The following is a 13539-nucleotide window of genomic DNA, read 5'->3' as shown; positions in this document are numbered from 1 at the left end:
TGTTAATAAAGAAATGTTAATGCTGAAACCAACTTGACTTTGTATGTTTTGCAACTAAGTTTAAGTTTAGAGATTTCTGAGCACATTAATACGACGACAGACTTGGCAATCTTACCTTTGTTTAACGCTGGAGTCCTCCGGTTACTGTGCGCGGGAAGATGTTCGGGTAAATTACTACGAATGACTAATGAAGCTGGAGCATATTTGGTGTTGTTTTATTTATACTTCACAATATTAATCCACAATATAGGATGAAGCGATGTTACTGTGTGTCGGTTGATCCAGACATTCGGCTTTGGTTAAATGCCGTGTATGTGCCGGCTGAGTTGTTTCCACATCTTCAGGATCCGCAAAGATTTGTTGCAGAGGGACTTGTGAAAAACTGCTCGTGTCGCACTCTGTTTCTTCAGCAAAGCCACTGAGTTTAGGGTTGCAGAATGCCCAAACCATGCCACAAAAGTACACAAAAAACGCTGACATCACCAAAAACATGAGCGCATAAGACTCAATCATCGCCTCCGTCACCACATTCGGCATCCTCGCGCGCGGAACAACACTTTCTAGCTACATTAACCGTGAATTGAAGTCAAAGTCGATTTAGCTGAATGTCCATGAATCACAGTCGTCTTCAGTCCTCTGCAGTCTGCACCTGTGCGCTTGGGCATCACAATTGCTCCTGCCCTCATTAACACTTAAAGTTCCGCACTTCCCTATGAAGCTTTGTCAATATTTAGAAAAAAAGAAATGTCTGGGACCAGAATTTTAACGGGAGGGCACTTTTGGCTCTGTAGAGAAGGTGAACTGCTTTAAAACACTTTTCAAACTAGCTTGATTTGACCGCTAGCAATAATATTAGGCATACTTCACTGTCATAAAATATGAACATAACAGTCTCAGTTCTCACAAATAATGTAGGCTATTGTGGTGGAAATGATGGTGATTGGACATGTTTGGTATCTTATCAGTTGACATTTGTTTTGCTTGCTATAAGGATGATTTCATAGCTAAAGTAATGCAATTAAATAACTTTTTTATACTTTTTGAATATCTTGCATGACACACAATAAATTAGTCTGCTCACAAGTGATAATTACTTAGTTCCCCCCCCCCCCCCCCCCCCCCCCCCCCCCCCCCCCGTTATTAGAGACCAATTGTTTATTATTGATTTTTGGTCTGTTCTGTCAAACCGAATAATTTTCAGGAGGTTTGTTCACGCTTATTCACAATTTACCACATTAAAAGATTAATCACACCAATGTTTTCATCGAACTAAACCTGCCAAGTGTGAACACACCCTTACACAACCAAACCTGTATGACTTCTGTGTAAAAGAAGAATTCTAAGAAATTTCTCAAGATTTCCCCCCCATACAATGGAAGTCAATAGTAGCCAAAACTGTTTGACAGGTTTATGACATAAGGGTGAGTAAATGATGACAGAATTTTTTAGTTTTGGGTGAACTATCCTTTTAAGATGAACAGTCGGAGTCTGGGAAAAGGGTACAACAATAAAAATGCATAGGCTACATAAAATCATTTGAATGTAGTAAATAAAAGATGAACGCGATAAAAAAAAGTGTACGAGATCATTTTTATGTGATCATATAATTACATTGTTCACCTGGTAGACAAATCCTATAACAATAACATCATCAATCCTACGTTAGCCTACCCTATTCAGACATTTCTGTAGCTCTATAAATAAACTGCCAAGAGAATTCAAGCTTTGCATCTATTACTTAACTTGTGACGTGACACATTTTCTTCTCAAAGATTGCTGAATGATTGCTTTGATGGGGTTACTCAGAATCCAAAGCTATTTCGAGCTTTTTAGAAGACCAGTCATGGGGTCATATGACCTGACTCAGTGTCCCTCAGGGGCCGCAAGGGGTATTAGGGGGTCTGTGTTAAATCTATACGTAAAACACTTTTTTTTACACTAAGTAAATAAAAAAAACAAACAAAAAAACGTTTTACTCTTCTATTTTAAGTAAATTTTTTTGACAGCTAGGCCTAGCTATTGCTTTGACAAAAAAATCTTTAGATTTATAGATGTTTACATAATCTTCTACAATAGTAGATAATTTTAATACAATGACAATACAAAAGCCAATCCAGCAAATAACAATATTGGGTCTTCTCTCTCTCTTTCTGGAGTATGTTGTGCGACTACATGTACCACAAGTCTTTGCGGTCAGAGTCCCGGATGTCTTTACGCCGGAAGAGAAGCGCGAGTCTTTTCCAGCCATCTTGTGGCATCTAGCAGCGAAGTGTTCGCTCAGGCCCTGTAGAATCGGAGGAGAATCCTGCTGAAAGGGGGCCATCATGCCCGGACATCTGCAAGAAGGTTTCGGCTGTGTAGTAACCAATCGGTTCGACCAGCTATTTGATGATGAAGAGGATCCGTTTGAGGTTTTGAAGCAGGCAGAAAAGAAGAAGGACGCGACCGCTCCTGGTGCCACCAAGACCGCCGCGCAGGCTACAAAGCAGACCAAAAAGGAGTCACAGAAAGAAAGAAGAAACCCAGTTTCTGAGAAGAAGGAAGAGACACAAGCTCCCGTTCCTCGTAAGAAAGATGGTAAATATCGCTTGCATTAAACTCGTCATTTGGGCACACTTTTCCTAAGTGAGCAGTCTGCAAAAGACGCGACTAAAGCCCATGAGGTCACGCATGTCACTATTGTTGATGAGCTGCCTGACATCTCATAAACTTTCAGCAAAAATGCTTTTTCGCGCCATAACGTTACATTGTTTCTATGTGACGCACGCAGTAGAACTTGTTGCTATCTCATTATTTTGTAGATTCATCATGAACTGCAGGCCTATTGATAACCGTCGGTTTGTTTGTTAAATGTCTGGTATATTTGTGCATATAACTCTACATGCTAGTAAAAATCTCTCATTCAGTACTAAAAATAACTGCTTATTGATAGTCTCCGAATGTACAGTCCGTTATCGCTTGGCTTTTTATTAAAGCTCGAGCAGTGCAGCTCCAGCCTCGTGTTTGAGGCAGTAGAGTCGGTCCTCTCAGTCATGACACTCCCATTGAAAAGCCTCCTATTGTGACGCCGGTTTTTAACTTCATCAAGTGCTTTAAAATTGCGCCAGCCTGAACAGTGCTGAAGGTAGGGTTGTCAGTTTTTTTTTGTCGGGTGTCAGTGGCCCTGACTGATCAGGATGAGAGGAGGCAGCGGGCGCGTGATCAGCTGTTGGGCCGCGCGAGAGCGTCTATTTCGGTAACTAGGCGGAGGGTGGGATCAGTCAAGAGGCGCAAACCATTATTATTAGTGTATTGCTTAGCTAGTGTGAAAACTAAGAAAAACACAGACGTCTCCTGTGCAAGTAAATAAGAAAAACACGCAATTTTAAGCAGTTAAACTAAAGAAGTAACGTTAATAGCGTAATAATGTGTATTTACTACGTTCTTCCCTTTCAGAGAATTTTGGTATTGTCCACTTTTTACATTTAAAAGGATAGTTTGCCAGAAATTAAGTTTATTAACATCCTTAAGTTGTTTTAAACCTTTATGAGATACAGACAATGTTTTGCATAATGACATTCACGTTTTTTTTAATATCTTGTTTTAATAAAAGTGATTGGTGACAGATGCTGTAATTTAGCCTTTAGAGTTACACTAATGAAATGAGTTACATGGTTTTGGAACAGTTTTGAGGGTGAGTGAATAATGACTATTTTTGTACTTAAAGGGTTAGTTCACCGCAAAATGAAAATTATGCTGCGTTTTACTCACCCTCGAAGCATCCTAGGTGTAGCTTGAAAGATCAAAGACAATTTTTAATATAACTCCGACTGGATTCGTCTGAAAGAAGAAAGTCATATACACCTAGGATGCTTCGAGGGCGAGTAAAACACAGCATAATTTTCATTTTGCGGTGAACTAACCCTTTAAGCACATTAATTGAAGTGAATTTTGTAATTCAGATTAAGACAACACCTTTTGTTTTAGCGTAAAAAAAAAAAAATCTCATTCATCATTCTTTTCTATGATACTTGTTGCTATCAACGGAGTTGAATCATTTGTGTGTCTGTTTTGCAGGCATGAAGAAAATGGGCCGCCGGCCAGAGCAGCAGGGTCAGACAGGATCCCAGCAGCAGGGAAGTCAGGGGGAGGGTCGTCCACCAGCCGACAGGCGGCCTGACAGGAGGCCACCACGTGAACGACGCTTTGACAAACCCGCTGATGAAAAACCTGCTGAGGGTGGAGAATTCTCGGTGGAGAAGTGAGTCAATTGACCTTTGTTTGTGTGGTAATACATAGTTGATCTTCAACGTTTTATATTGAAATCATTTAATTCCAGCAGAAGTGTACTTTTGTTTTTAATGCTTTATTTATTTTTTATTTTTTTTCATGTTTATTTCTGATCAAGTGAGCGTGAAATAAAAATTCACTGTCTATTTTCCAAATGCATCTTGTAGATCTTATTGTGAACAATTCATCTGTGTGTATGTTTCATTTTGAAAAGATTTTGAACTTCTAATAATTAATCAAAATTTCATAAACTCTTTTAGTGAAAACACCTGACTTCCCTTTGGTAATCCGCTTTAAAGACTTTAAAGGAACTTAATACATTAATTTTCCTGCATAAAGTTCTAAAGAAATTAAGTAGCAAGATCCAAATTTAGGTAATTTCAGCAGAAATGGCTGACATCTAACTGCTATATTATCTCTCCTCTTCAGGTCTGTCAGTGACAGGCCATTCCGGGGTCGTGGAGGTGCTAGAGGAGGGCGCGGAGGCCGGGGCAGAGGTGTTAGCAGGACTGACGGCTTTGACTCACGCGGCAAACGCGAGTTTGACAGACACAGTGGCAGCGACCGATCGTAAGTCATTTGCATCCACATGTTGACTCCAACTGTAATGCTGCCCAAAGCTAAGTGTTAATTATTGTTTCAGCAGCCAGAGAGCAGAGGAAAAACGTGGAGGGAGTGGATCTCATAACTGGGGCACTGTTAAGGATGAGTTGAGGTCAGTGGAGCAACAGATGCTTTGTCTGCCAAAATCTTGAAAATGCAGATGAGTTTGATTCACATACTGGTCAGTTGGAGGCGTTTTGGCTCATTATGATAATTTTGTGAAATTGGATACATTTCTTTCCTTTTACAGCGAGCTTGACCAGTCAAATGTCACCGAGGACACCCCTGAAGGAGAGGAGCACCCACCTAATGACTCGGAGAACAAGTGTGTACACTTCAGCTCTAAATTAGCGCTGCACTGCTGAGTCATTGTTTGCCATTTGCTGCCAGCACTATTGTGTTGCCGCCTATAATAAAAAAAAAACATATAGTGTGTAACTTTAGGATTGATTCAAGCATGAAGGCTCTATTAAAAGCACAACACGTTTACAATCTCAAACAGTTATTGAAAGGACAAGTACTACTTATTTGATTAATTGGGATTTTCCATGCATGAACTAACTGGATGCAGTACTTTTAGGTCAGTTTAGATGTTGCTGTTTCCACAGGGAGAATGAGGTTGAGGACCTTAAAGAAGAAGGTCCTAAGGAGATGACTCTGGATGAATGGAAAGCCCAGCAGAATAAAGAGAGAGCCAAAGTGGAATTCAACATTCGTAAGGCCAACGAGGGAGCCGATTGGAACAAAGGATACGTTCTGCACAAGTCTAAGGCTGAGGATGTAAGTAAAATGACAGAGTTTGAGCTTTTTGTGTTTCATGCTAAATGTGAGCCGTGCTTCACGGACAAGCTGCGCATAAAAACATAATCGCTGCCCATGCGATATCATAATCACACTAGACATGTCGATTTACTCGAGATTTAGTGTTAATCGCGATTTATCGTGCAGCCCTACTTGTAAGCAGCCTGGAGATGTGCTTGAGGAACCGGATTGCTCTCCATTTAATATGACATCATTACTCTAAAAGCACAACCCCAGTGTTTCTTTAAAAACACATAAGCATTCAGACATGTCATTACATTCATTGTCTCATTTTTTTGCTTCAGTCCTTTTCAACCCAATTGAGAAATGAATCGTTTCAGTTGTTTGGATGTTGAACTAAAATGTAAGTTTCATAAAATATACTTGTTCACTTTCCTGCAGTCCTCTGTTGATGATGCCTCTGGGGATCACCACTTCCGCAAACTAGCGAATGACATTACAACCCAACTGGAGATTAATTTTGGTGACTTGGGCCGCCCAGGACGTGGTCGTGGAGGACCACGAGGTGGCAGGGGAGGCCGTGGGGCCCCTGCTACCAGGCCACCTCGCGAACGCAGGCCAGACAGGGTACAGTCTCTTTGTATATTTGATCTGCAGGTACGCTTATATATTTGTACCACTGTGGAAGAGTTTGCACATCTGTCCAAAGGTGGAGGTTGTCATCACAACCTTATTTATGGAGTTACACACACCTGATTCGATTATGATTGCTGATTGGTTGTTAACATTTGGTTTGAAAAACATATTGTTGAAAAGTTTGGGGTCAGTAAAAAATTTAAGAAATTGATTATATTCAGCAAGGACACATTAAATTGATCAAAAATGACAGTGAAGACATTTGCATTGTTACAAAAAATAGATATTTTAAGCTATTAAAGCTATTCTTTTGAACTTTCCAGTCATAAAAATGTTTAAAAACGCATCAGTTTTCACAAATAAAGATAATAAGCAGCACAGCTGTTCAAATAAATGCAACCTTGGTGAGCAAATCAAGACCTCATTCAAAAACATTAAAAATAAATCTTACCAAGACGTCCATGGCTGCTTGGGAAAAAATATGAAGTACATGTAGAGTAGTATTGCTAGATAATCTCAAAGATTAACCATAACTCTTAAAGTCTGGCATTTGACTCAAATGGACTGCTTTTCTTGTATCTGTATCTTTTAGGCCGGTGGAGTGTCTGTCCCTAATGTGGACGACCCAGAGGCTTTCCCAGCCCTGGCTTAAGCTGCCCAGACAGCACTCTGCTCACCCAGGAGGATCACTCCTCCACGGGTCCCTGTCTATGAGGCTTGCATGCAAACGGATCCTTCAGCAGATGTAATGATGGAAGACTGTCATTCATGCCATTCACCCCTGAGGACTGATTTGACTTGTTTTAGGAAAAAAAGATGGAAAATTAAAAAAAACAAAAAAAAAAAAACAAAGGACGGACTTCTTGCTATTCTGAAGCAAATTATTGGTTGAGGTTTTGTATTTAGAAATAAGGTAGCAGGGATGTTTTCATACAGCATTTCTTTTGTTTTTGTTTTTTTCTCTCTCTTGAGAAATTATGCATTGTTCATGGATACTTTTTGTACTGTTGCTTGAAAATATGTGTTTCCAAAAATAGGTGTGAAGAGCACACCAGTCTATCTTAAGGTGTCCCGTAGCTAGCTTGCTTTTTACACACAAATGCCTCAAAACAAGGCAGTCATTTCAGGAATAAGATCTACAAGTTAAGTCTTTTAATTTGTAGAGGTTACTGCATCTCTAGGGGAAATTACAGAGCATTTTGGTACTGCTCTTTATGGTATTAAACATCTCGATTCCCTGAAAGCAAGCCTTGAAACAATCTGAAATCATTTCGATTAAATGTACAATTTATGATTCATAACTTATCCAAGATATAGTTCCGATGATTCCGTTGCATTCGCCACAAAAAGTGTCTTTTATCAAATGACCACTGTAAAGTTCAAAATGGTATCTTTATACCATTGACTCTGGTAACTCAGGATAGTATCATACTTGTTACGCAAAGTTCCAGTGTAAATACAAGCAGCAAGTTTACACACCGCACTCCTGTTTACTGATAAATGTGAGCCAGGTTATGGATAAATCCTCTTATATCCTGTTAGAAGTGACTTTCTTTCTTCCCCATTGCTTTTACAACAGCTTTACTGCATAACTGATCTGAAAGAAACACCATCCTGTTCAGTGTGGAACAGCTGAGTGCTATGATAATGTGTGAGTTCGTACCCTGCTATTAGACCTCTGTCAATAATTAAAAGATGGTTGATTCATACAGAGTTGTGTGGAATTTAACTTCAAAGATGAAACGGCTTCGAACTTGTTCTTGTCTGATGCTAGACATTTACATTTTAAAGTCTTGAGTTTCTAAAAAAAAATTTGAATAGTGATACTGGTCTTGTTTGTAGCCAGCCGTATAGGGTATCTTTTGCTATGGTGTAGTTTTGGTTGAAATGGTCTCTGAGATGGAGTTTGGCTTGTAAATAACAATGAGGTCCCAGTTGTTAACATTAAGTTAATGCATTAGATAACATGAACAATGAGATTTATTTTTTGCAGCCTTTATTAATCTTGGTTAAAGTTGGATCAAATGCAATTGTTCAGTGTTCATGTTAGTACATGATGCATTAATGTAAAATGATTAGTTCACTTCCAGAAGGAAAATTGTCATTTACTCACCCTCCACTTGTTCCAAACCTGTATGAGTTTCTTTCCTCTGTTGAACACAAAAGAAGATATTCTGAAAAAATGTTGGTGAACAGTTGATGAGCACCATTGACTTTCATAGTAGGAAAATAAAATACTATGGAAGCCAATGGTGCTCATAAACTGTTTGGATACCAACATTTTTCAGAATGTTTTTTGTGTTCTGCAGAAGAAACTCCTACAGGTTTGGAACAAGTGGAGGGTGAGTAAATGATGACAGAATTTTCATTCTGGAAGTGAACTAATCCTTTAAAAGTTTCAAGTTTTGATTTTAAAAATGTTACATTTTGAATTTAAAATTAACATATGCTATAGAAATCTTATTCAATGTATTCATGTTAGCGAATGGAACCTTATTGTAAATGAAATATTGTATATCAATTATTGTAACTGAAATAACCAGCCGCTCATATAGTGATTCCTGGCATTGGTTAATTGGCATTTGGAGTGGACTTAACACTTGCAAGTGTATTTTGCAAAAGCATTTGGCAGCTGTCAGTATTTCTGTGTGCTGTTGCTGGCTATTCACATTTCCTTTAGGAATGTTGCATTTAGTTTATTATTGAGGTTTAGTTTGTGCAATACACATGAACAACTATTTATGGCTGACTGGTAAAATTATCTAGAGACTAAAATTATGTGTTGCCATCTCTCCACAAACCCATTTACCATATAATTTTAAAGATGTAGTGACAGTAAACCACACATATGAACATATTTTGTCCTTGATGCTTTGACTTTAACATGTTTACATACAAATACAAACTTTACATTAAGACAGTATTCAGCTAAGCTGCTGAAAAACGTGATTATGACAAATGTATTTGTCAAACATCTTGCATTAGAGTAGATATGAGTACTGAGTATGCCTTGATACTGAAACTTGTGCAATTTTTTCTTGATTGTTTTGAAAAAGTTAAAGAGTTACAGTGTTAAAGTTAGTGTTGGACAGCTGCTGAGTGTTTTAGTGGAAAAAAACGACCATGTCGAATATGGCCTAAAACCTTTTCAAGTTACATTCATTAAGTATCCGTACTCCTGATGGGCTGTTACCAGTCTGTTAGATCATCTGCATTTCAGAGATCAGTAGCTCAGGCAGGCCACGTGTGCTTAAAAGGATATGAGAAGTCAACCTTGTTTTTGTTTCAACCATTTGCCACCCTTTATCACATCCCAAGAGGCCTACATTGGCCCATCCCTCAAACACAGCCATATAAGCTTTTTAGAATTGGCATGAAATTAAAATGAATCAATTTTCTAAATACATGTTATTGATCTTGTTTCTTGATTCATCCATGCATTTTTTTTATGAACTCAATTTTTTATTAAAATAGAATTACATTTTCTGGTGAAGCATCAGACTTCTATGCCAGACTTCTCCAAACATTTGATCCGCTTAAACTAACCCCTTCCTTAAAATCAACTGCAAGCTTGCATTCAGATCTACTTCCATCCAATCAACAACAGATATAAGCAAGTCACTGCCATACATTTTATCCATTTCACCTGGATGTTCATCACAATACGGGAATAGAAAATCTGTTGCTACTTCTGTTTCGTTACGACTTTAAAATGACTAACATTAGCTTGAGATGCCCAGGCAGGGCCGTTCTGCGCTCATTGGCGCCCCTTCAACTGGTGGCGCCCTAGGCGACCGCCTAGCTCGCCTATGCCTAGAAACGGCCCTGTGCCCAGGTATGGCTGAGATTCAGAGCAAGAAGAAAACGTTTGTCCTTCTGGCTGACAAATTATTCTTGGGATGTCCATGGTTATTTTTCAGCATCCATAGTACAGTCACAGTTGGGTCTAATTTTAATGCCTCTTGAGAATCATGTGCAATCCAGAAATTCACTGCAGTCTATTTTCACTACATCCAGCGTCAGCTTCCCTCCAGTTAAAACCAGGGGCTCCAGGAAAGGGCTGTGAGTGCTTGGGAATAATTCAAATTCATTCAAACTCCTCTCTTCTTCTTCATATTCATCTTCCTCTTCTCCTCCACTTATTGCCCCATGAGTGGAAATGTAGTCCTCCGTGATGTCTGTGATCCTGGTGATTTGGGTGGCATCAGAGGAGCTGGACTCCTGAGAGAAACTTTTGATGTAGGTGCAGATGCGGGGATAGGGAACTTCCTCCACCTCCACATTATCAGGCTCCTCATTCACACTGGAGTCACACTGGTCTAGGTAGAATTTCATTTCACTCTGTGCGAAGGGGAACAGGTGTGAATTGGTTAATGAATTACATTTATATAGTTCACATTTACACCATTTTGGTCAACAAATCCAATTCCATGTTTAAACAAAATTATAATACTGCAATAGGGTTGGGAAAATGCTATCATAATATGCCTACTTCTCTACTATGTGGGAGGCAAAAAACAGTATGTGAAAAGAGTAGTATGTCCGAATTCATAGTTCATTAAAAAAGTAGGCGAAATACATTCTACTTGACATTCTAAAGCAAATTCTTCTGTATTGCTTTTATACAACAGTTCAATAAACAAAATATTAATATCGCACAACTTACATTTTAGTCAAAATACTGCCAGTTACCTACTTACAAAATACAAATTTTGCTCCACATTCGAAAATAGTTCAGTTAAAACAAAAGTTAAAACAAAATGAATGCTTTTGAAGAAATCACTTAAGTGAATCATTCAATGACTCACTCATTAAGACTGTTCATTAAGCTGTTCTGTTCCTGAATGAATCAGTATTTTGAATGAATCATTTAAAGTGATTTAAAGTTAATAGGTAGCCAGTGCAGTCTCTACCTATTAAGTTCCGTATCAGTTACAAAATATTATTACTTGCCTATAAGGCCCTTAATGGGTTAGCTCCTGCGTACCTAACTAGTCTTCTACCACGCTACAATCCATCACGCTCCCTAAGGTCGCAAAACTCTGGACTTTTGGTAGTACCTAGGATAGCAAAGTCCACTAAAGGAGGTAGAGCTTTTTCGTATTTGGCTCCCAAACTCTGGAATAGCCTTCCTGATAACGTTCGGGGTTCAGACACTCTCTCTCCGTTTAAATCTAGATTAAAGACACACCTCTTTGGCCAAGCATTCAAATAATGCATCTCATAATCTTGTACTGCAGTTATATCTGATCAAATGCACATTATTATTCTTTAGTTTGGGTTAAACAAATCAATTTTGCTTGGTTGGAACAGCAGCTACGCTAATTATGTCTCTATTTGTTTCTCTGTTTTTTGCCACGGGATTTTACACAAGCTTCAGTCTGGATCCAGAACACCTGAGAAGAGATGATGCCAACCCCTCAGAGGACCTCAGATGATGCCAACCCTGAAACAACATACAGAACTACCACATTTTCCTATAAGTTTGATTGCATCATATAATAATTGCTGTTAATAGTGTTCATCGTCTGTTTTATTACGTCTTAAATTGATTTTTCCGTACATTTCTGCCATATGTACATTAACTGACAGTCACCACTGATAAGCTACCACTAAATATTTTAGAAACTTAATTTGCTGTAAAGTTGCTTTGCAATGATTTGTATCGTGAAAAGCGCTGTACAAATAAACTTGACTTGACTCATATGATGCGATTTCAAGTTTTCCTTTCTCTTTGGAGTGTTACAAGCTGTTCATGAATAGATAAGATCCCTAAAGTTGCAAAGACTAAAGTCTCAAACCCAAAGAGATACTAACTGTATATTTTTATTTTCTCAAGCAAAGCAAATTTTAAAAGTCCACTGAATAACTTAGATTTTTGGTCATAGACAACGTATGTTGAAGATATACGTTATTGTCAACGTTATTGCCTTATAAAAATGTTTATAAAAACGTGGGCTATATAAAATTTTTATAATAACAAACATCATATTGTTTTGCGTATGCTCGTGTCGCTTACAGTTGAAGTCCTTCTCTGATTTTATTATTGTTTGCAAGGTTGCAACGTTACTTTGCAATATTTTAAATACTTTTGGGTATTTTGCATGGTCTGTTATTGGAGTGTCACCCGGGTGGGAGTTTTAACTCCTATTCACTGTGAATAAAAAAAATAATTTAGCTGATGCAGAGAGACATATAGACCGGAGGATATCCCCCCATCTCCCCACCCTCTGATTACGTATCATAACTTAACTACGTGTAAACGTTATTTGGCAGTTTTTATTTTTCTATAAAAACGTGGGTTATATAAAATTTTAATAATAACAAACATCATATTGTTTTGTGTATGCTCGTGTCGCTTGAAGTCCTTCTCTGATTTTATTATTGTTTGCAAGGTTGCAACGTTACTTTGCAATATTTTAAATACTTTTAGGTATTTTGCATGGTCTGTTATTGGAGTGTCATCTGGGTGGGAGTTTTAACTCCTATTCACTGTGAATAAAAAAATTATTTAGCTGATGCAGAGAGACATATAGACTGGGGGAATCCCCCCATCTCCCCACCCTCTGATTACGTATCATAACTTAACTACGTGTAAACGTTATTTTGGCAGTTTTTACTTGGAAAACCAGCTATATTTTTTTAGGGATGCACGATATATCGGCCACCATATCGGTATCGGCCGATAAATGCTCATTTTTTCTGTTATCGGTATCGGCCCGATAAGAAAATTTGGCCGATGTCTTAAAGCCGATAAATAATGCATTATTTCCAGTTTTACAAATGAGGACATCCACAAATTGAGGTTTTTGCCCATTTTGTCAGGTTTTGCTCACTTTTGGGTACAAATTTGTCCCCAAAATATGGTTAAGTAGGTACACACACACACATATGATTCCACCCAATCAGCTTATCTTTGTAAAATGGAACAGCTTCTTAAATAACTGAATGCCAATCAAGCATTATATTATGATATTATGATAATCAAGCACTATTTAATGATAGAACTAGTGATCAGAACTAAAACTTGGTAACCATGAATGAATGCATATTTGTTATTTTAACTGAACTTAGGACTGGTGATGGTGTTTAAGATATTGTTGGTCATAGGTAATAGTAATTATTATTAAAAGATACTACTACTACTACTATTATCTGCTGGGTTCATGATTATTAATCACGTGGGTCTTATCACTCAGCGTACCCAGTTAAAAAAGTCACCACTCGCCACTGGTTTAAGTTGTATTTACAACACTGTTCCAGAACAGT

At 38.2% G+C, this 13539-nt stretch overlaps 2 protein-coding genes across 3 annotated transcripts in view; one reads left to right on the top strand and one right to left on the bottom strand.

Moving 5' to 3' along the window:
• Positions 1-2200: 2200 nt before the first annotated feature.
• Positions 2201-7979, top strand: LOC107692416 (plasminogen activator inhibitor 1 RNA-binding protein-like). Of its 2 annotated transcripts, none has more exons than XM_016491460.1 (8): positions 2201-2577; positions 4057-4240; positions 4699-4839; positions 4916-4984; positions 5123-5197; positions 5481-5652; positions 6076-6261; positions 6863-7979. In XM_016491460.1, exons 1-8 carry the CDS (start codon positions 2325-2327, stop codon positions 6920-6922), a joined length of 1140 nt encoding a protein of 379 aa, XP_016346946.1. In that variant the 5' UTR covers positions 2201-2324; the 3' UTR covers positions 6923-7979. The 2 variants fall into 2 exon arrangements, with proteins under 2 accessions (XP_016346946.1, XP_016346945.1); XM_016491459.1 differs by having other exon boundaries at positions 4913-4984.
• Positions 7980-10071: 2092 nt separating this feature from the next.
• The window catches only part of LOC107692415 (interleukin-12 receptor subunit beta-2-like), a 15469-nt gene continuing 12001 nt past the window's right edge, over positions 10072-13539 (bottom strand). The window contains exon 14 of the mRNA XM_016491458.1: positions 10072-10611. Coding sequence (XP_016346944.1) covers positions 10240-10611 — 372 coding nt within the window. The 3' untranslated portion in view covers positions 10072-10239. The remainder of the gene's footprint in view (positions 10612-13539) is intronic.

This window comes from Sinocyclocheilus anshuiensis, unplaced genomic scaffold (genome assembly GCF_001515605.1).
Source record: "Sinocyclocheilus anshuiensis isolate Anshui unplaced genomic scaffold, SAMN03320099.WGS_v1.1 scaffold70, whole genome shotgun sequence".
NCBI lineage: Eukaryota > Metazoa > Chordata > Actinopteri > Cypriniformes > Cyprinidae > Sinocyclocheilus > Sinocyclocheilus anshuiensis.
The sequence above is the reverse complement of the archived record's forward strand: the minus strand, read 5'-3'. Positions and strand labels throughout refer to the sequence as shown.